The 23,983-nt window shown below is 44.4% G+C and overlaps 1 protein-coding gene across 1 annotated transcript in view; it reads right to left on the bottom strand.

Annotated features, from left to right (window-relative positions):
- Nucleotides 1-1,857: 1,857 nt before the first annotated feature.
- JAM2 (junctional adhesion molecule 2) overlaps nucleotides 1,858-23,983 on the bottom strand; it is a 107,485-nt gene continuing 85,359 nt past the window's right edge. Inside the window, exons 6-10 of the mRNA XM_044284334.1 lie at nucleotides 17,454-17,556; nucleotides 15,618-15,725; nucleotides 6,815-6,827; nucleotides 5,762-5,795; nucleotides 1,858-2,442 (exon numbers count right to left, since the gene is read on the bottom strand). Coding sequence (XP_044140269.1) covers nucleotides 2,410-2,442; nucleotides 5,762-5,795; nucleotides 6,815-6,827; nucleotides 15,618-15,725; nucleotides 17,454-17,556 — 291 coding nt within the window. The 3' untranslated portion in view covers nucleotides 1,858-2,409. The remainder of the gene's footprint in view (nucleotides 2,443-5,761; nucleotides 5,796-6,814; nucleotides 6,828-15,617; nucleotides 15,726-17,453; nucleotides 17,557-23,983) is intronic.

The following is a 23,983-nucleotide window of genomic DNA, read 5'->3' as shown; positions in this document are numbered from 1 at the left end:
TTGCATTTTATGAGCTTCTCAGGGACAAAGCTATAGGAGGTGCAGAGGTATTGGTAACATGTTATCCATGGCACTGAGGCTGAGGGACCCTGTTACAGACTTTATATTTGGGGCCCAGGAGCTTCAGGTTTTTACCCACATTGGCGAATCGGGTGAACAACAAATCAGTTCAATTACATTTACAATTTTAAATGTCCTACTCAGAAAACCCAATAATTACAATCATTTCAGGTTTCAAACCCATAGGTGTAATGTTATCAAAATGGAGACCTTGTTGCCCACAACCAATCAGAGTTCAGCTTTCCAAACTTACTAACACTGCAGTTGATAATTTAGGGGAAATGCAAGCCCCACCCTGGGAACGTCCACAAATCTGAGGGACCTCCCGCTTATGGGCAGGGCATACGTACACCCAACACATGTTTGGCCCAGAAGAGCTTGACAAAATTTGCCAGGACCGTCTCAGAAAATTCGGGACCGTTGGCAGCTATAGCTTTCATTTCTATTACTGCTTAGTAAAGATGAAAGCTGTACTGTGATGTGTTACCACGGGCCACAAGGTAGAGGTTGCTAAATGACATGGCTATATTTATGAAAGCTATATCTAAAAGAAATACTGTCTGTTGTCCATAGCAACCAATCACAGTCCAGCTTTCTTTCTTTTTTTAAAAACTTTATGAAATCTAGGCTGTGATTGGTTGCTATGGGCAACAAAAAGGTGTTTTTTAGACAGTTTTTACAAATCTCCCTGAAAGTTTGTTGTGAAACGGTGAATTGGGCTTTATAGATAACTAGAAAAGATGAAAAATAGAGTTACCCAAAGCAACCAATCTAAGTTTTTACAGCGTTTTCAAAGCACTACAAAAAAAGAGAGGTACGGGCAGCGGTGTAGGTAGGTGTTAGGATGGGTTCACATCACGTTTTATGCCTCCATTTGATGTATACACCACGTTCTTGTATCCTGCAGCGTCCAGTAAAAAATAAACGTATATATTTTTTCACAATGGAACTCTATGTTAAACAGATGCCACTGTATGGCATCAGTCTGAGACATCGGTTTAACATATACTTTTTTTTGTATACGTTAAACGGATGAGAAAAACCTGATGTGAACCCAGCCTAAGAGGTGTAGAAGCGGTTTCAAAGGCCCTCTGTGAGGAGGTACCAGTTCTAAAAATGTCACATGGTAGGTGGGCATACTATCCAACATTTAAAGGCTATGGACACCTTTGGAGGCCTTTTTTTATTTATTATTATTGCATTATATTAAATTTGGGCTAAAAATCATTTTTTTAATTGATCTTTATTAAAAAATTCCAGCAGTTCTTCTACTACAGGGGTTAATGGAGAGTATATCTGCAGACTTTCAGTTTCTGTTTACCTGCTCAGTCTGTAGCTCTTGACAGCTCATAAATATCATTACAGCTCAATTCTTGTCACTCTGATAAGAATATGACATAAATAAGTGTCTACGAGCTTCAGGAGATCACAGATACCTGATTCACATGAGCCGTCAGATGACGGGATTTAGTAAACACTGAAGCCTTCTGCTCTGCAATTACACATATTACACCATTATGCTGTGAAAATTGGCTGAAAATTTTTAATAAAAGACCAAGTGAAAAAACTATTGTCAGTCCAAACTGAATAGAATGCAATAATAAAATTAAAAAAAATTACCCCTGGGAGGTGTGTACAGCCTTTAAAGAGTCAAAATGAATGCCTGTGGATGGCCCAAACAACTACTTTTGGGTGGGTTTGCGTAAAGCCTGCCCCTTGTTTGTTGAGCAGGGGCTTCATATTCCACCTCTGGTGCTAGAATCTGATTGGTTGTTACAGGTAACGCCCCCTTTTTTCTTTACCTGCTCTAGTTTTTATACTCAGGCCCATTGTCCCACTTTCCGATACTTTACAGCTATTTTAAGGCATCTAAAAGAATATATAAAACTAATGTATATAATGTCTTCTCTTACTAGCACATTGCCTATTAATCTAGCTTTTCGTCTGAAAGGGTTAACACTGCTACTCATTTGACAGAGTGTCTGCTCTATGTTAGGCCACACAATATGGTATAGCAATAAATCGCTTTATATACACATACGACAGTTCCTTTAACGTTCATGCGTTGTTCAGTGTAAAAATAGCGACTACAACAATACGAGCTGAAAAAGTCTTTCCCGGAAGAAATGTTTCCAAGAGACGGCGTCAGATCGTTCCCGGTCACAATGGCCACAGCCTTGGTAGGAAGATGCTCAATAGGTTACAGCTGAACTACTTCCCCAATCCAGATGAAAGCACAAAAATCTTGTTTTTTCCCCACAGAATATTTAATGCAAAAATAGATCTTTTTCAAGTCAATCGTTGTGGCGATGGCGAGTGCTGCAATGGCCACCGACACAGAATATCTTCTCATATCACAAAGGACTTTGTGTGCTTGAAATCCTGAGGAGAAGAAAGATGTATTACATGAATTAGCTGGGTAAAAACTATACATCGCTTCTCAATAGCGGTTTTACCATTTCTGCGTATAGAGTAAGTTTAGAAATACTTTATTTATGGTTTTGTACTGATTTTGGGCTATTTTATGCCTTTTCTTATGTTCATATTTACTGCTGCTTTCAGAATCTTGCAGATTGCTTTGGGAAACAGACAGTGCCTTAAAGGGATTGTCCTACCAGGGACATTTATCACCTACAGTAAGGTCCATATATATTTTTTGTTCTGTACTTTACCACAATGGATTTTGAACAGAACAATTCAGATGCAGATGAAGTTCAGACTTTTAGCTTTAATTCATTGGGTTGAACAAAATAATTGCATAAAAATGTGAGGAACTAAAGCATTTTTTAAGCTTAATCCCTTCATTTCAGAGGCTCAAAAGTAATTGGACAAACTAAATAATTGTAAATAAAATGTTAATTTCTAATACTTGGTTGAAAACCCTTTGTTGGCAATGACTGCCTGAAGTCTTGACCTCATGGACATCACCAGACGCTGTTTCCTCCTTATTAATGCTCGGCCTTTACTGCAGAGGTTTTCAGTTGCTGTTTGTTTGTGGCCTTTCTGTCTGAAGTTTAGTCTTTACCAAGTGAAATGCTCTATTGGGCTCAGATCAGGGGACGGACTCGGCCATTCCAGAATATTCCACTTCTTTGCTTTAATAAACTCCTGGGTTGCTTTGGCTTTATGTTTTGGGTCATTGTCCATCTGTATTATGAAACTCCGACCAATCGGTTTGGCTGGATTTGAGCACACAGTATGTCTCTGAAAACCCCAGAATTCATCCGGCTGCTTCTGTCCTGTGTCACATCATCAATGAACACTAGGGACCCAGTGCCACTGGCAGCCATGCACGTCCAAGCCATCACACTGCCTCTACCGTGTTTTACAGAGGATGTGGTATGCTTTGGATCATGAGCTGGACCATGCCTTCGCCATACGTTTTTCTTTCCGCCATTCTGGTAGAGGTTGATCTTGGTTTCGTCCGTCCAAAGAATGTTCTTTCAGAAGTGTGCTGGTTTTTAAGATTTTTTTTTTTAGCAAAGTCCATTCTAGCCTTCTTATTCTTGAGGCTGATGAGTGGTTTGCACCGTGCAGTGAACCCTCTGTATTTCCTTTCATGCAGTCTTCTCTTTATGGTAGATTTGGATACTGATAGGCCTATATCCTGGAGAGTGTTGTTCACTTTGTTGGCTGTTGTGAAGGGGTTTCTCTTCACTATGGTAATTATTCTGCCATCGTCCACCACTGTTGTCTTCTGTGGGTGTCCAGATCTTTTTGCATTGTTGAGGTCACTAGTGCTTTCTTTCTTTCTCAGGATGTACCAAACTGTAGATTTTGCCACTCCAAATAGTGTAGCAATTTCTTGGATGGTTTTTTTCTGTTTTCGCAGATGAAGGAAGGCTTGTGTCACCTTCATGGAGAGTTCCTTTGACCGCATGTTTACTTCTCAGCAAAATCTTCAAAATGCAAGCACCACACCTCAAATCAACTCCATTATTTCATTCTTAAGTAAGCACATAAAAGGCCAGAAGGAATTGCCCACACCTGCCCATGAAACCGCCTTTGAGTCAATTGTCTGATTACTTTTGGTCCCTTTAAAAACAGGGTGCCCCATGTAAAGGAGCTGAAACTCCTAAACCCTTCATCCAATTTTAATGCAGATACCCTCAAATGAAAGCCTAAAGTCTGGACTCTATGGAGGATAAATATCTGATCAGCAGGGGTCTGAAAGCTGGGGGCGCTGATCATGAGAAGGTGGGCCCGAGCTCCCATTTTGTATGAAGCAGCAGGCAGGCATGTGTGTCTGCTGCTCCATTCAACTCTATGAGACTGCTGGAGATAGCTGACTACAAGCGCTTGCCTATCTCCAGCAGCCCAATAGAACTAAATGGAACGGCAGCATGCGTCTGTGACCGTCGCTCCATTTAAATGGGGAGCTTGGGCGGTCAGACCCCTGCCAATCAGACAGTTATCCTGTATCCTGTGGATAGGGGAACGTTGTCTTAATAGCACAACCCTGTTAAAGGGGTATTCCCATCTCAGACAATGGGGGCATATCGGTAGGATATGCCCCCATTATCTGATAGGTGTTGTTTCCAAGACTGGGACCCGCACCTACAACGAGAACAAAGCGGGGAGCGCTGTGGCTGGGAGGACCCTCATGCTCCCATTCATTTCTATGGGGCAGATGACATTAGCCGAACCAGCACTCTGCTATTTTCGGCGGCCCCATAGAAATTAATAGAGGGCAGCTGCACATGTATTCTCATTGTAGGTGCGGGTCTCAGCGGTGGGACCCGCACCTATCAGACAATAGGGGCATATCCTAGCAATAAGCCCCCATTGTCTGAGATAAACCCCTTTAACTTCCTATATAACGGCCTATTCAGCTCCCACAATCCACCGCTATCTGGGAAACCAGTATATCTGAATTTAGCTTTAGACATGAATCAAGGTGAAAATATCAAGTTACTCAAAATCAGCATGAGATGTGTAAAGCAGAGTCATCCGGCCTTTTACACACATTTCCACAGGGACCTATAAGTGGTTTCTGAAAAGCACAGTTTTCCTTTAACATACAGAGGAGAATATGTCTCCAGGAATGGTGAGTGACAGGACGTTCTGCACGCTATAGCGGAGACGTCCTCTGTGCTTGTTTTAGGAGTCTTCACTAGGCATGAGAAGGTTACACGGATAACGGTGCCGACTGTAAGGTATGTGCTGTCTGTATACTGTGAGGAAAGCTGGGTTCACATTATATTACCCCCCACCCCCAGACCATACGTATGAGTACCACAAGGCGGTATGCAAACATATACCACAATGGGTACATTGACTGGAGCGAGGCATACAGAGTCCATACGATTCACCTTTGGACTAAGTTTGCCCTGCTTTCCTTTTATTTCCAGCTTCGGTCTACTGCAGTATTTTGTCTGGCGAAAAAAGCCAGAAACAAACAGAAAGCAGGTCAAAGGGAGTCCATGTACCTATATATGTTTGGATATCGTTTTGGGTTATTCAAATTTATGACCCCAACAGAAAACCCAGTTGGTGGGGGGCATATTAAAGTGTGAGCCCAGCCTAATACTCCCCTATTATTCATACTATGACCCTAATATATTAAGACTGGTATGTGCTATGCCAGTCTTCATAGGTCCTGCGCATAAATTGAATGCCTCCTCCGGCAGTCCGTGCGCCAGACTGAAATCCACAACCGCTTTTTTGTGGCTAGATAAACCAAGAATGATATAATACTTACACTTTCTGCCTGTGATGCTGAATTGTGTTCTTTCCTGCCAGACAAAAGAAGAAAAAAATAATAATGGTGATACTAAAGCCTGAATGCAAACATATCCACAGTATATACATTATCTATAAATTTCACCCGTATACTTCAGAGTGATGTTATGATTCAGTGCACCACACCACTGACAGCGGGAATCCCTGAAGAATCACCCTAAATCTGCTTCTTATAAATGGTATGGCCACCATTGCAACCATTTTTGTACTGCTCCAATCCATCCAAAATAAGAAAAGAAGCAACTTTGCAAACAGTCTTTATAAAAAAAAAACGACTGTTTTGTGTCTACAGCTCCAGTACAGACTCATGTGTCTCCAAGGTTACAGACTACAAGCAAACCCTTTACGTAGTCTGACCCTGCCGTCATCTGTTACTCTCTTCCAGTGGCATAACTAAAACTGACTGGGCACCACAACAAATTTTTGAACAGCCCTGCCCACCCAGCAACCCCCTCCTCCCATTAAACCCTCACTCCTGCGGCTAGTCACAGTCGCGCTCTTAGACTAAGCCCGGCAGCCGCTCAGTTCATTTTCTGCACGTATATACTGTATATCGTGGCACTGTATATAATGTCATTGTATAATACTGTTGAAGGGGCCCTAACAATATAATCTTCCAGATGGGCCCCTTCTGAGTTCGGAACTGTAGCAGCCGCTTCCACTATAGCTATGCCCCTGCTTTCCTCCATCTATACCGTTCGGAGATTAGCAAACAGTTGAATCAAAGAGAGGAACACATCACTGCAGCATCCGACTACACATGGTGTGTTTGTAGTCTGTTACCATGGAGACAATGGTCTTCATAGGTGCTGTATGTAAAGAACAGTAGTAGAATTTTTTAATGAACACTATTTTTTGTATCAAGATATTTATTTTGAATATTTTTTTATTTATATACAACAATGCTTTTATATGTTTCCACCGTATAGAACTGTGTACAGCTCCAATATCACTGGAAATTTCCAAATTACAAACAAACAATCAAAGGAGGAGATATAAATAATATACTTACTTAGATTTTCCACCTGTAAGAAGAGAAAGAATAAAACAGAGTTACATAGATGCCATGTCACGGAGCTATAAGCAAATAGTGAGTAATATTGCTAATGAATCAGTAACTGGCTTCTGTATGAAGTTACAAATTAGAACATTACACTGAATTTTTGTTTAAAAAGTGTCCACTTCAGAAGTAACTGATTATAGAACTTATCACCACTCCATATCCGTCCCACCTATACAGGCTAGAACGAGGGGAGAGGTGGCTGTGAGACGAGCGAGATCATCATGATTGTCTACTACATATCGGTATGAAATCGTTATATCATTCACTCAGGATAGGTCATTAATATCCGATCAGTGGGGGTCCGACTCCTGGCGCCCGCGCAGTTCTACTCTTTGAAGGGGCTGTGGCGCTCCGATGACCTCTGCTGCCTCTTTCTAGGCCTGTGACAAAATGTATTTGCCAAGCATCTCAGCTTATAAATTAGCATAGCATTCGCATTACAATACGTTTTTGTACTTTATTTGGTTTGCAGAGTGCTGTTGCATTGTATGTTTAGTTCTATGTTGTGTTTTCAGCCATAGCAACGTGCACCTGCGCATTGGGATGTGCTGACTGACCCCCGTTTTCTTCTTTGCTTTTTCTAGGCTTGTGATGTCACATTCATCGGTCACATGACCTATGTACAGCTCACTCCCATTCAATTCAATTCGTCTGGGCTGCAATACCAAGCACAGCCACTACGCAATGTATGGCGCAGTGCTTGGTGAGCTGCAAGGAGGCCGCAGCACTCACCGGAGAACCATGGCCTCTTCAAACAGCAAATCAGTGGCAGTGCCGGGCGTTGGCCCCCACTGCTTAGATACGGATGACCTATCCCCTATATTCTGCTTCTGAAAAATCCCTTTAGTGGCATTAGTTGAATACCATATGGCATTATTTTTGTGCATTATATGGAGGTGTTATTTTATGCACTGTATGGTGAGTACTGTCTAGGTGTAATATTTGGACACTGTGGTGGTACTACCGAGCACTGTATGGTGGTATTAATTGGATACTGTATGATATGGTACTGTATGGTGGTATTAATTGGATACTGTATGATATGGTACTGTATGGTGGTATTAATTGGATACTGTATGATATGGTACTGTATGGTGGTATTTTTTGACTCTTTATGGTACAGTTATTTTGGCACTGGATGATGATATCCCCTGTGGGGTGGGCACAGTACTTTGGTTTTATTTAGGTACAGAAGTATTGTGCGGTGGCATTTATGGGAACTGTATGGCACTATTATTTGGGCATTATAAATAGTTTTTATATGTGCTTTGTGTCATTATTATTATCTGGACACTATAGGGCATTTTTACTTTGATACTCTACAGGTGCTTTCTTGACTCCATGCATCAAGACAATTACCTTGTTTTTATCTTAGAAGCACATTTAGATACACTTTTCTTTACTTTGTAGCTGCACAGGACATGAAGTCTAGTCAGGATTTTGGCTTGCATTGTGTTGTGACCAGCAGGGGGCGCTGGTTACTAACGTAACAATATCCTTAAAGAAAGTGGATTTCAAAACAGAAGGCTATGCTAATCGCACCTCTGAAGTACGGAAATCTTGGAGTTCCTGTGAAGTTTTTGTTCCAATATATCTTGCGTAATAGAACAAACCACAATTTAAATCACAACCCCCGCCCCCCCGCCCCATTTCATGCGCTGATCCTTTTAAGCTGTGTGAAGAGATACAGAAACTGATCAGCACTGAAAGAAAAAAGAGAATACAGGGTATTTTTCCAAATTTTGGAGAAAATATCCTTTCCGACCCCACAAATACGGTCTAAATTGGTCCCTGAAATCAGCTGAATGACTTCTGGGAGGGATGAGAGAATGGAGATAGGGGTTTTATGTTCTCAGACATTAGTGACATATGGCCAGGACCCACACCTATCTCCAGAATGTGCCCCCAATAGAGAAGGAGAGCGCACTGCACATGTGCGGTGTGCTCTCCATTTCTATGGGAGTTCCGAAAATCGCCAAGTGAGCATTAGCCGAAGCCCTGGCATCCAAACACGAAGTGAGGGGGTGGTGGCACATTGTGTAATGGGGCGTGACCTTTCTGAAAAGGGGTGTGACTCATAAAAAGATCACTGAAAAAATTTTGGGCCCGCTCTCCCAGAAGGATCAGCCAAAAAGTTGGCACGTGTACTTAAAACCTGATGTTTAAGTCCGAGCAGGGGCAAAACTATCACTGTAGCGGCTGCTACGGGGCCCACAGTAGCAGAGGGGCCCACCAGGCTGCACACACAGAATAATGATTGCATCTATAGTCAGGCAAGGCCGGATTCGGGCCCGGCCTGTGCTCTCCACAGCAGCTTGTTGCAGTGACATCGCGCCTGCGGGGCTGAGTAGGACGGCGCACAGGCCAAGGATTATCCCTCTGCCTATCCCCAGCCTGTGCGCTCTCCTGCTCCGCTCAGCAAGTGCGATGACATCACTGCATGGCTTCCGCTGTGGGGCAGAGCATGACGTGCTGTGTTCATCAGGGGACGGGGCTAGGTGAGTATTACTTTCTTATTTTTATTAACACTTTAGGGGCTTCACTACTGTTAGGGGGCACTAAGGAGGAATAACTACTGTGTTTGCGGAGAAGTTGCTTCGTGGCCCAGCCTTTTCTAGTTACGCCCCGAATCTGAGGCTGACCCTCAGATTCCTGACACAGATTTGCAGTACATTGGTATTCCTCCGGTTTCAGCAATCCTATTCGATAGGCTGAGGTACAGGAGAACTACGAGTTAAGGAATACAGAGAAGATGCTGCTTTCTGTGTAGATATTTCCTACTGTCATCATCCAGGAGATCCAGTGCAGACTCTTGTCCGGAAGAAGTATTCCTGCTCTGAGGGCTCCCAGAAGATGTCCTAGCCGTACACGCGGATCTCCCCTGTAATGCGGGGATGTTGCCCGCTGAGCTTACGCTCAGTCACTTCCTACACATCCACTCATTGACGGCTCTGCTGCCTGTTTCCTGCCTTTGTGTACGGTTTGGCATCACATCTGATTCTTAGGGCGTCAACGTTTTTTTGCTCATTTTTATTTCTCTCTTTAACACAAGAACACAAATAACCTGAAGACGTTCTCAGCCATCCACTCATTACATCTACGTATTGTATCTGTTCCTGGGAAAGCTGGGTGACAATAAATGCGAGTGACCATAAAACAGCTCTTATCGGGGTGCCCACCCAGCTTATGAATGGAAAATCTGATTTTGCAGCTGGAGATGAATGTAGTGCTGCATAGCTCGGCATATTTTCCATTGATGCGTTATTGATGGGCAACCCCTGCAGTAATGGCTGCCATGCTCTCACCCAGCTTTCCTAGAAACAGAATACATCACTAAAATCAATAAACATTTCAGCAATACACAACATGATGTACCCTCCGGTACAATAGGTGGGGGTCTGATCCTTGGGACCCCAGTGATCAGCAGGACGCAGGCCGGCACCAGCGCCTTCCATGTTTCTCGACCATGCCCAGTACTCCAGCACAATCCGAGTGACTTGCAGCTCAGTCCCATTCACTGTGGCCCCTTCGTTCTGCTGAGGATAAGCCAGCAATGCATAAGCTTTTACTTATATTCTTGCTAAGGGTGGCACTCTGTTCTCCTGGCACCGAGCTCAGACGTCTCATCTGTCTGCAGAAAAAGCATCTGAGCAAATAGGTCTGAGAGCAGCTTATTTTACTGTCCTCATCGAGAACACATGCATGCTTGGCCAAACCAAGTGTTTACAACATGTATGGGAAAGGGGGATAGCAATGGTAGATTAAAGGGGTTTCCCTACCTTTTTGTTACTGATGGCCTATCCTCTGTATCCAATGTACAGCACTGTGCTTGGTGAGCTCTGAAGAATCCTCCTTAAAGGGGTTATCTCCCCCGCATATATATTATACTTACCCAGCTCCCCAGCACCCACATCGCTCCTGATGCCCGCATGGCTGCTGCTGGTGGGTGCCAGGGTTAGTCAATAGAAGACAATGCCAGACCGCTTATACTGATTCAATACTTTATTACAAAAAATCACAAATATGTTACAGACATGATTAAAAGAGAATGGTGCAGGAGATAAAAAACGACATCACTGGAGGAAACATACAGTGGATACAGTCCATTGGTTCATCATGATTGTATCATTCAATAAAGTGCAAATGCAAGCAATTCATCAATTAAAGAAAACATCAGACATTTAGGGTCCATTCACACGTCCGTTGTTTCTTTCCTGATCTATTCCGTTTTTTGCCGAACAGATCTGGGCCAGTACTGTACCCATTCATTTTCAATGGGTCCTGAAAAAAATCGGACAGCTCAAAGTCTGATTTTTTTTCAGGACCCATTGAAAATGAATTGGTACAGAATTGGTCCAGATCAGTTCCGCAAAAAACGGAACAGATCAGGAAAGAAACAACGGACGTGTGAATGGACCCTTACCCATACTGTGTCTCCTCCAGGATGGCGCCAACCCCAACGCGCGTTTCGGCGTACCTTCGCCTGGTACGAAGGTTCGCCAGACAAAGGTACGCCGAAACACGCGTTGTGGTTGGCACCATCCTGGAGGAGACACAGTATGGGTAAATGTCCGATATTTTCTTTAATTGATAAATCGCTTGCATTTGCACTTTATTGAATGATACAATCATGATGAACCAATGGACTGTATCCACTGTATGTTTCCTCCAGTGATGTCGTTTTTTATCTCCTGCACCATTCTCTTTTAATCATGTCTGTAACATATTTGTGATTTTTTGCAATAAAGTATTGAATCAGTATAAGGCTACTTTCACACTAGCGTTCATAGGTCCGTTCGTGAGCTCCGTTTGAAGGGGCTCACGAGCGGACCCGAACGCAGCCGTCCAGCCCTAATGCAGTCTGAATGGAGCGGATCCGCTCAGACTGCATCAGTCTGGCGGCGTTCAGCCTCCGCTCCGCTCGCCTCCGCACGGACAGGCGGACAGCTGAACGCTGCTTGCAGCGTTCGGGTGACCGCCTGGCCGTGCGGAGGCGTGCGGATCCGTGCGGATCCGCCCAGACTTACAATGTAAGTCAATGGGGACGGATCCGTTTGAAGATGCCACAATATGGCTCAATCTTCATGCGGATCCGTCCCCCATTGACTTTACATTGAAAGTCTGGACGGATCCGTACGAGGCTATTTTCACACTTAGCTGTTATATGCTAAAAATAATGCAGACGGATCCGTACTGAACGGAGCCTCCGTCTGCATTATTATGATCGGATCCGTTCAGAACGGATCCGATCGAACGCTAGTGTGAAAGTAGCCTAAGCGGTCTGGCATGTAGGTTGTGTATATTATGATGGTTGCCATAGGCTTAAATAATTACTTGTATAAGTAATCATCCCATGGTTGGGGTATATATCGGATATTTTAGTCAATAGAAGGACAAGAGTCCCTAGGATAACCCCTTTAAACAGCTGATGGGCGGGGGACCCGGGTGTCGCACCCCCACCGATCAGATACTGATGACCTATCAGTATAAAAAAGTAGGAAAACCCCTTTAAAAGTGTCTCCTCCATAGAAACTTTCCAGCTATTGGGAAAAGACTGCACTGTGAGATACTTAGGAACTGTGCCATTGCTGCTATATGTACTACTACTCCTATCATCAATCCAGTAAAGAGAGACATTATTTACTGCCACTAATGGGCCTGGTAATTGACCGCACCATATGTCTGCAGCTCCCACGACACGCTCTACTGCCTTGCACCCTGTCAAACATCCATCATCAAGGGCACCCCAACTTCCACCAGGCAGAAGCCCCCAAAGTGTCCAGGGCGTACTCTGAGGAAAGACAGTATGGACCCCCCTATCACTGCACGGCCCAGGTAGAGACAAAGCGAGGACTGGCACCGTGAACTGCTAGTACTAGTACCACCATCACAGCCACTACCACTCCTCCCATCCTCGCCCCCCCCCGAGTCACTGCACTGGAAACTGTACAGTGTATGGAGCTGAAGAAGGACAGCTTTGAATACTAAGTAGTGGCCGAGACGGCGCACCGCAGCTCAAGTGGGAGCTGGGCGTCACTAGGCCGGCACTGGAACCTACACAGAGTACGGAGCCTTCTGCGTCCGCTGTGTATACCGTAAGTTACTGATTGGTAGGAGTGCCAGGTGTTGGACCCCACCAATCTGATACAGAGGACCTATCCGGCTAATTGGTCATCAATATCTGTAATCCAGAGAACCCCTTTAAAAGGGAAATCGAGTCAAGATAATCTTTTGATATGTCATGGAGTTACAAGAGGCCACCCTTGACTTCCAGCATATCAGGTCACTATAAAGTGCCCCAAACCATTTGACACGGCTCAGAGATTTCAGCTACTGAAAATCGGAAAGCAGTCATTGATTTGAAACCAGAAACCTATGAGCGGTGCCAACGTGAAACCCTCTAGAGCCCTTTCATTGTGGAAATCGGTGGTTGGTAACACACGTTCCACCGTGTGTATCTATGGAAGTAGGAAGGGCGAGTGATGGAAGTCACCTCCGTGCTGCTCATCTAGGGGGAAAACAACAGATCTGACATTGAGAACTTGCTATAGACCTTCCCATTTCCTGAGTCTGAGCACCTGTGCAAGTGACCCGCCATGGCCTGCCGCCGTCTTCTGAGACAGGAGCAAAGTGCTTAGTCTGCAGTTCTCAACCCCCACCCCACTATGGAGCTTCTCAGAGATCTGGCTCCTTCGCTAGGCATCACCAATGATACAGTTAATTTATAGAAAACGGCCACCAATTCATTACCAGGCTTCCAGTCAGCTTTACTGTCTCTGGCAGTGGGCCATTCTGAAATGATGATTAATGAGGATTTTACTGAAATGGGATCTGCATCCAGCAGAGCGACTTCTGCAAGTCAGATACTAAGTCTGTAGGAGCCGGAGGGACGTCTGATACCGCTCCAGACAAGGTTTGGGAAATGGCCATAGTGTGTCCTGAGCAGGGGGTGAGTGGTGTCATGGCCCTAGCAGTGATTCCTTGAAGGGTATTTTAGGACTTGGTTCCTTTTATTGTAAGCCCCCCTGTGTGTGGTATCCAATGAAAGAATCATACTCTTCTGCTCCCTGCCAATGACTGACCTCAGCGGTGATGTGTCCCCGGCCTGTAACCCAGCACGGAGGTGCCGCTTGGGGAAATGCCACCGCTGAGGCCAGCACGGGCTACAGCAGCACATGTGAACCAGTCCCCACCCTGGCCAGAAGTCAGGCCAGGGACCTGAAGATTTCTGAATGGAGCTAGGGTGCAGAATGGGAGTGGTGGAGGAGAAATGTATGATTCTTTCATTAGGCACTTGGGGACACACTTTGAAAGGGACCAAATCCTGGAAAATCCCTTTAAAAGAGGTTGGCTTCCTTTTGGGAGGTTTTTATTTACTTATATGCTTCCCACTGCTTGGTACCAGCTCCTTTTCTCCCCATCTTCGGCTGCCTCGATCGGGGCCCCCGCTGTCAACATCCGCTAGGAACCTCTGCAGCCAATCACTGGCAGCAGCGGTGACCTGTTCCCTCTCCGTCAGGTCAATTGGCCACGTGACAGAAGGCAGGTCACTGCTGCGGCCAGCAATTGGCTGCAGAGGTGTCCAAACAGATGTTGACAGTGGGCATCACTTACACTACACACCGCTTTCTCTAGTTTAAGAGGTGTTTTGGAGCTGACAGATTCACTTTAATTAAAAATATAGCTTGGGTCTACAGCTCTGTGCAGACCTGTGCATCTCCATGGTAATGTAGGCTGACATGCATTACAGATAGAGGGGCTCAGTTCCCGCAATATAGGGGTCATTTATTATTAGATATACGCTAATCATTGGCGTATATCTGTCGAGGATTTAGTCGCAAAGGGGATTTGAGGGTGAATCTGAGATTTTTCCCCTGCTCACGACAGGTCTAAAAAAGGGGTCGTGGCATGGGTGGGGAAGGGCCTGTCTCATTTATCATTTTCTACGCTTGTTTTAGGCTAAAACGCTGGTCTTAATAAATGACCCCATATATACTTATGTGAACAATAGCGCCATCTGCAGCGGGTATACAAAAACACTAAGATATGTATTTGGCTGGACAGACAAATTGGTTCTCCAGGTCATTTTCCCTAAACGTTTTCTATGGCCCTTGTTCATTACAATGCACAATGCAAGTCACAAGGAAATGTCTCCAAATACATGTTATTTTCCAATACTATTAATAAGCGGCCGCGCCCCATTCCCAGAGTAATGCAATCTGCAACTAATTATAACCCTGGAACATGAAGTGTGACCGCTCCCTCAATCACTTCACACTGCTACCTTAACCACTAATAAACCTATATTAAAAAAAAAAAAGATACTGTTATATCTATACATTATAACTATCTTTGTATATATATCTATGTAATATCTGTCTATCTAATATCTATCATAAAAAAGAAGTCCCACAGCATGCCCATCAGTGCAGAGCCAAGTCAATCAAGGAAGAATGGACGGGCTAACAGTAAGGACATCGGGACTATTCACCACCACCACCGCACCACCTAGATAAGCAGCGGGTGGCGGTTTTCTAACTTAGCATTATGCCAGTGGTTGCATCAGTAAAATGCTACTAACAGGCTCCCTTTAAAGGTAAGTATTTTATTTTTAAATGTGTAGTTCAGAAGAAGATGTGGAGGTTGGCGAGACTTAAAGGGGGCATCTAGAGCTCGACATCCACTTAAGTTTCCAGGTCATGAAATGTTGATCCACTGAGTCTCCACTGATAACACAGTACATGCCACTTACCTGAGAAATATCCCCTTCTCTGTGCATAGCAGATCCCACTGCCGCATAAGATGATAACGAGACAGACGATTACTACCGCCGATATGATTCCAGCCAAATTCAGGTCATCTGCACGACAGGAAACAAATACTGAGTGTGCGCCCCCTGATATCCAAGTGCAGGGCAGACGGTGAAATCCAAACCCCTCACATCTCCCTTACAAATCTGTCAGTGGCCCTCAGGCTGTTAAATGGCAGTCACAGTATATTACAGCCTGTAGTCTGCTGACAGATTTGCAGAGATGCCGCACAGAAGTAAAAATTCTGTGCAGCCTGGAATATTATGATTAGAAGTCTTCAAGTCTAGCAGGAGAACATAAAGGGGGTGTAAACATGTGCAACCATTTGTCCTTGCTCCCAAACCCTGCTCCGAAACATGCAAAATGAAGCAACTCAGCAAACAGCCTATGTGCCTTCATGGTGACAGACTACAAACGTACCCCGTGTATATTCTGATCCTGCAGGAGCAGAGGGAGGACAGGGAGTGGAGCGCGTCCGACTACACACAGGGTTTGACTGTGGTCTAAACATAGCCATGCGGACACATAGCCCTGCAGAGAAGATTCATACACAAAACCGAAAAATGTATAGTCAAGTCAAAGTTGCCTCATCTTTTACTGCAGAATCATTGGAGTAAGGGCTCATGCACAAGAACATATTTTTCTTCCGTTTCCGTTCCGTTTTTTTACAGGTCCGTATACGGAACCATTTATTTCAATGGGGCTTGGAAAAAATAATAAACAGAAATCACTCCGTGTGCATTCCATGTCCATATGTCTGCATATCCGTTGCGCAAAACAAAACAGAACATGTCCTATTCTTGTCGGTGTTAGGGACAAGGACAGGCATTGTTACAATGGATCCGCAAAATAAACGGATGCAACACGGACGTTACCTGGATGTCATCCATTTTTTTTTTTGCGGATTAGTATTTTGCGGACCGCAAAATACATACGATCATGTGCATGAGCCCTAATACTAAAATGCTTGCAAACGTATACACACCTTTTAGAGGGATTTAGCGAGATTCTAATATTGATGACTTATTCTCAATATAGCAGCTTGATGGGGGTCCGACTCCCAGGACCTCTGCTGATCAGCTGTTTGCAGCTTACAAAGCACAGCGCCATCCATTAGATAGTGGCTGTGCTTGGTATTGCAGCTCAGCCCCATTCATTCACTTGAATGAGACTGAGCTGCCCCTAGGCCAAATGAGAGATGAATGTGACATCAATGGCCCTCGGAGCACTGCAGCCTCTTCCAACAGCTGATCAGTGGAGGCGTCGGAAGTCGGGCCCCTTCCCATCTGATAGTGATGACTTATCCTGAGGACAGGTCGTCCATATAATTTACTGTTGGTTACGTCCTGCAGTGCAGCCCTCTAATGCAGGACGTAAAAAGCCTCATTGGTAAGAACAAGGGTCATGGTTTGTGTCACATGATCAAGCCAGGAAGTAGGATTCAAACATGGGGGATAAGAAAACTGCAAATGAGGTAAATTTAAAAAAAAAAAAAAAAAATTCAAGGAGTAATGGGAGCTAGAGTATATGATGAAAGTACAAGTTAGAGCGAAAAGTAGTTTATGGCACAACCGCTTTAATAAAGAGTCCACTGGAGTCAGATGCGCCAAATCTATTATGAAGCGTAAACCTCTTAACAAATTTGTCACATCTTGTGTTGTCCATTTGCCAGAAACTAAAATCTATGCTGGCAATAACGTCACGTGTATAATTTATATAATATATGTTTATAATGTATAATTTAGTATTATTTCCCTGAACAGAGGCCGGCTACTTACCCACTTGCATTCTCTTTGCCGGACACCTCTGCGGTTTTCCGATCCCGTTACTGGCCTCGCAGGAATATTCTCCGGTATCCTCCTTGGTGACTGTATTGAAGTGCTGTGAGAAGAGATAGATTGTGATTTACACAGATCAGTAGTCCCTGGTACTGTACAGCCGGTTACCGCTGGTTGCTAAGCTGAGCTCATTATAATGGACGCACTGTAATAGACAATTCCTAGGGTCTCCTCTCTCACCATAAGGCCTCTTGCACACAAACGTATTTTCTTTCCGTGTCGTTCCGTTTTTTTTGCGGACCGTATACGGAACCATTTATTTCAATGGGGCCCCACAAAAAAAACGGAAGGTACTCCATGTGCATTCCGTTTCCGTATGTCCGTATTTCCGCTCCGCAAACAAAGAGAACATGTCCTATTAATGTCCACATTACGGACAAGGATAGTACTAGTTCTATAAAGAGCCAGCTGTTCCGTTCCCGATCCAGTTTTTTGGGAACCACAAAATACATAGGGTCGTGTGCAAGAGGCCTAAGCAGGTGGTGGTCACGCTGCAGCAAGAGTTAAGTTTCTTTTATAAAATGTAGACAATGGGTGAGATTTTAGAAACTGTCCAAAATATGATGTTTTCGTTGTCCACAGCAATCAATCACGGTACAGCTTTCATTTTTCAAGAGCACTAAAACAAATGAAAGCTGTGCTGTGAATGGTTGCTAAGGGCAACAGACAGTTTGGTTGAGAGTTCAGAAACTGCCCAACAGAAGAACTGTTATGGTTGTCCACAGCAACCAATCACAGAGCAGCTTCCATTTTTCAAGAGCTCTGTAAGAAATGAAACCTGGGGTGTGATTGGTTTCTTTTAGACAGTTTTATAAATCTCTCCTGTTCATCTAGGGATTGATTTCTTTTTTCCAGATGCCAAGCCCCTTCGTGTCTGTAAGGCCTCTTTCACACGAACTATACGGATTAGGTCCGGATGCGTTCAGTGAAACTCGCACCATTTTGAAAGCAAGTTCAGTCAGTTTTGTCTGCGATTGCGTTCAGTTTTTTCCGCGTGGTGCAATGTGTTTTGATGCGTTTTTCATGCGCGTGATAAAAAAACTGAAGGTTTACAAACAACATCTCTTAGCAGCCATCAGTGAAAAACGCATTGAATCCGCACCTGCTTGTGGACGCAATGCATTTTTCACTGAAGCCCCATTCACTTCTATGGAGCCAGGGCTGTGTGAAAAACGCAGAATATAGAACATGCTGTGTTTTTCACGCAACGCAGAACTGAGGCGTGAAAAAAACGCTCATGTACACAGACCCATTGAAATGAATAAGTCAGGATTCAGTGCGTGTGCTATGCGTTCACATCACGCATTGTACCCGCACGTGCCTTACAGCGCCTCAGTCAGATTTGCTTCAATGAGATGAGCTGTAATATAAGACACAACACAGCCCATACTTACCAGGAATGTCCAAAACACAACCAGGAACACCCACTTACAAATGTCCCATCCATTTTCAGGCCGGGACAGCACACATTTCACGGAACTGTCTCCTAATGTAGGGACAGTCCTTGCAAATTCAGGACTGATGGTAACTACGCACAGCCCATGGACAGGAGTAGCACCAATTATGAATAAAAAATATCAGGCCTATTTTTTTAAATCCTCTAAATCCCCATTCATTAATGTGTAACGGTATCAAAATGATGGAGAAAACTGAATCCTGTGCTCGCAATTGTCCCTATTTCATTTTAAGGGGACAGTCAGTAAATTCTATATACTGTGCTACGCTCAACCCTTAGAGGACCCTGAGATTTTCCATTTTTACGTTTTGGTTTTTCACTCCCCGCCTCCCCAGCCTTATGGCTGATCGCATACATGTGCTCTCTGCTATTTAAAATAGCAGAAACCCAGCGGCTATGGCGCACTCTGCACGTGCGAGCAGATGCCATCTTTAGAAACCGGACTTCTGCCGTACATGTAGGGGTTAAAGGATGTTTGTCAGCAGATTCGTACTTATGACACTGGCTGACCTGTTGCATGTGCTCTTCTACCTATGACACTGGCTGACCTGTTGCATGTGCTCTGTGTTGGTCCCATGTTCATATGTGATGTCTTAATATATGCAAATGAGTCCCGGGGAGCAACGGGGGTGTTGCCGTTACACCTAGAGGCTCTGCTCTCTCTGCAACTGCCGCACCCTCTCCATTTTTATCGATGGGGCCTGTTTACACTGCCTGGTCCTATCAATCAAAGTGCAGAGGGAGCAGCAGCTGCAGAGAGAGCAGAGCCTCTAGGTGTAATGGCAACGCCCCCATTGCTCCTAGAGGCTCATTTGCATATACTAAAACATCCTTTTTCTCAGATATGTGGGCACATATGAACATGGGACCAACACAGATGTCTTCAGCTGCGATAGGTTTGTAGTAGAGGGGTTGTCTCTGGTCAGGCAATCAGCTCTTAAGTTGATGCCAGCCATACAGTTAGGCCAATGCAGGGAAATGTAATATTACATGTCTACCATGCATGCGGAAACGGTTTGGGTTTCTGAATGTAGACCCCCTTCTATAATATTAGAGCCTATGGAAGGGGAATGTCTTGGCGAGAAAATACCTTTAACCACTTCAGCCCCGCTAGCTAAAACCCCCTTAATGACCAGGCCACTTTTTACACTTCTGCACTACACTACTTTCACCGTTTATTCGCTCGGTCATGCAACTTACCACCCAAATGAATTTTACCTCCTTTTCTTCTCACTAATGGAGCTTTCATTTGGTGGTATTTTATTGCTGCTGACATTTTAACTTTTTTTGTTATTAATCGAAATTTAACGATTTTTTTGCAAAAAAATGACATTTTTCATTTCAGCTGTAAAATTTTGCAAAAAAAACGACATCCATATATAAATTTTTCGCTAAATTTATTGTTCTACATGTCTTTGATTAAAAAAAAATGTTTGGGCAAAAAAAAATGGTTTGGGTAAAAGTTATAGCGTTTACAAACTATGGTACAAAAATTTGAATTTCCGCTTTTTGAAGCAGCTCTGACTTTCTGAGCACCTGTCATGTTTCCTGAGGTTCTACAATGCCCAGACAGTAGAAAAACCCCACAAATGACCCCATTTCGGAAAGTAGACACCCTAAGGTATTCGCTGATGGGCATAGTGAGTTCATAGAACTTTTTATTTTTTGTCACAAGTTAGCGGAAAATTATGATTTTTATATATTTTTTTTCTTACAAAGTCTCATATTCCACTAACTTGCGACAAAAAAATAAAAAATTCTAGGAACTCGCCATGCCCCTCACGGAATACCTTGGGGTGTCTTCTTTCCAAAATGGGGTCACTTGTGGCGTAGTTATACTGCCCTGGCAATTTAGGGGCCCATATGTGTGAGAAGTACTTTGCAATCAAAATGTGTAAAAAATGGCCTGCGAAATCCGAAACGTGCTCTTTGGAATGTGGGTCCCTTTGCCCACCTAGGCTGCAATAAAGTGTCACACATCTGGTATGGCCGTACTCAGGAGAAGTTGGGGAATGTGTTTTGGGGTGTCATTTTACATATACCCATGCTGGGTGAGAGAAATATCTTGGCAAAAGACAACTTTTCCAATTTTTTTATACAAAGTTGGCATTTGACCAAGATATTTCTCTCACCCAGCATGGGTATATGTAAAATGACACCCCAAAACACATTGCCCAACTTCTCCTGAGTACGGCGATACCAGATGTGTGACACTTTTTTGCAGCCTAGATGCGCAAAGCGGCCCAAATTCCTTTTAGGAGGGCATTTTTAGACATTTGGATCCCAGACTTCTTCTCACGCTTTCGGGCCCCTAACATGCCATGGCAGGATAAATACCCCACATGTGACCCCATTTTGGAAAGAAGACACCCCAAGGTATTCCGTGAGGGGCATGGAGAGTTCCTCGAATTATTTTTTTTTGGCACAAGTTAGCGGAAATTGATTTTTTGGGTATTTTCTCACAAAGTCTCCCTTTCCGCTAACTTGGGACAAAAATTTCAATCTTTCATGGACTCAATATGTCCCTCACGGAATACCTTGGGGTGTCTTCTTTCCGAAATGGGGTCACATGTGGGGTATTTATACTGCCCTGGCATTTTAGGGCCCTAAAGCGTGAGAAGAAGTCTGGAATATAAAGGTCTAAAAAATGTTACGCATTTGGATTCCGTGAGGGGTATGGTGAGTTCATGTGAGATTTTATTTTTTGACACAAGTTAGTGGAATATGAGACTTTGTAAGAAAAAACAAAAACAAACAAAAAATTTCCACTAACTTGGGCCCAAAAAAATGTCTGAATGGAGCCTTACAGGGGGTGATCAATAACAGGGGGGTGATCAGGGAGTCTATATGGGGTGATCACCCCCCTGTCATTGATCACCCCCCTGTAAGGCTCCATTCAGACGTCCGTATGATTTTTTACGGATCCACGGATACATGGATCGGATCCGCAAAACGCATACGGACGTCTGAATGGAGCCTTACAGGGGGGTGATCAATGACAGGGGGGTGATCAGGGAGTCTATATGGGTGATCACCCACCTGTCATTGATCACCCCCCTGTAAGGCTCCATTCAGACGTCCGTATGATTTTTTACGGATCCACGGATCGGATCCGCAAAACGCATACGGACGTCTGAATGGAGCCTTACAGGGGGGTGATCAAAGACAGGGGGGTGATCAGGGAGTCTATATGGGTGATCACCCACCTGTCATTGATCACCCCCCTGTAAGGCTCCATTCAGAGGTCCGCATGTGTTTTGCGGATCCGATCCATGTATCAGTGGATCCGTAAAAATCATACGGACGTCTGAATGGAGCCTTACAGGGGGGTGATCAATGACAGGGGGGTGATCAATGACAGGGAAGTGATCAGGAAGTCTATATGCGTGATCACCCCCTTGTCATTGATCACCCCCCTGTAAGGCTCCATTCAGACGTCCGCATATGTTTTGCGGATCCGATCCATGTATCAGTGGATCCGTAAAAATCATACGGACGTCTGAATGGAGCCTTACAGGGGGGTGATCAATGACGGAGGTGATCAGGGAGTCTATATGGGTGATCACCCCTCTGTCATTGATCACCCCCCTGTAAGGCTCCATTCAGAGGTCCGCATGTGTTTTGCGGATCCGATCCATGTATCAGTGGATCTGTAAAAATCATACGGACGTCTGAATGGAGCCTTACAGGGGGGTGATCAATGACAGGGGGGTGATCAATGACAGGGGGGTGATCAATGACAGGGGGGTGATCAGGGAGTCTATATGGGGTGATCAGTGGTTCATAAAGGTTAATAAGTGACGGGGGGGGGGGGGGGTGTAGTGTAGTGTTTTGTGGTACTTTACAGAGCTGCCTGTGTCCTCTGGTGGTCGATCCAAACAAAAGGGACCACCAGAGGACCAGGTAGCAGATATATTAGACGCTGTTATCAAAACAGCGTCTAATATACCTGTTAGGGGTTAAAAAAATCACATCGCCGCTGGCAGGCTGGAGATCCACTCGCTTACCTTCAGTTCCTGTGAGCGCGCGCCTGTGTGCGCGCGTTCACAGGAAATCTCGGCTATCGCGAGATGACGCACGGATGGGTCCAGGAGGAATAGATCAACCACCTTCCGGACGCATCCGTGCGTTAGGCGGTCGGGAGGAGGTTAAAGAGGACCTTTCACCTCTCCTGACAAGCCTGTTTTAATAGCTTCATGCATTCCCTGTGTAATAACAATTCTGGAGCCTCTATTCTTATGGCTCTATGTTGTCCCATTCCTTTATTATTTGCAGTATGCAGTAAGGGTACAGAGAGGAGGTAACCAGTTGGGGGGGGGGGGGGTGTCCCTGCACGGTCTGACAATGGCAGCACTGATTGGATAGAGTCAGTCTGTGCAGAACCCCCCCCAACTGGTTACCTCCCCTCTGTAACCTTACTGCAGACTGCTATCAATTAATTTATTAACTTCTAGTAGTTATAATAAAGGAATGGCACAACAGAGAGCCATAAGAATAGATGTTCCAGAGTTTTTATTACATGGGGAATACATGAAGCTATCAAAACAGGCATGTCAGGAGTGGTGAAAGGTCCTCTTTAAATTCATTGTAAATAATGTCAAAAATACCATGGTCATAATCATAGTCGTGACTGTATCCACAGTGCTGCCGACCATCTACAGCAAACAGTTGCCATCCTAGGAAGGAACCTGAGTATGGTTGATTAGACAGTCAATAAAAAAATTCATAAAAAGAATTCACACGGCGCTGTGCATCATATATATGCATCACGTAGGCTGCCATGGAGAAGACCTCATGGAGAAGACCGAGACATCTGGCCACATAGGAGAGGAAGCAGATCACAGTTCCAACGCCTTCTAAGCAATGTGATAAATATATCTAGTTATGTGACTTGCTCATGATATGTTCTCTTTAGGTTTGGCCTTTCGTGCCAGTTGCCATATATGTTCTGCACACCCATCTGACCTGGTATGGCCGAGGGTGGAGGTTGAATATAAACTTTTCTAGAGTTCAA

This window comes from Bufo gargarizans, chromosome 3 (genome assembly GCF_014858855.1).
Source record: "Bufo gargarizans isolate SCDJY-AF-19 chromosome 3, ASM1485885v1, whole genome shotgun sequence".
Classification (NCBI taxonomy): domain Eukaryota; kingdom Metazoa; phylum Chordata; class Amphibia; order Anura; family Bufonidae; genus Bufo; species Bufo gargarizans.
The sequence above is the reverse complement of the archived record's forward strand: the minus strand, read 5'-3'. Positions and strand labels throughout refer to the sequence as shown.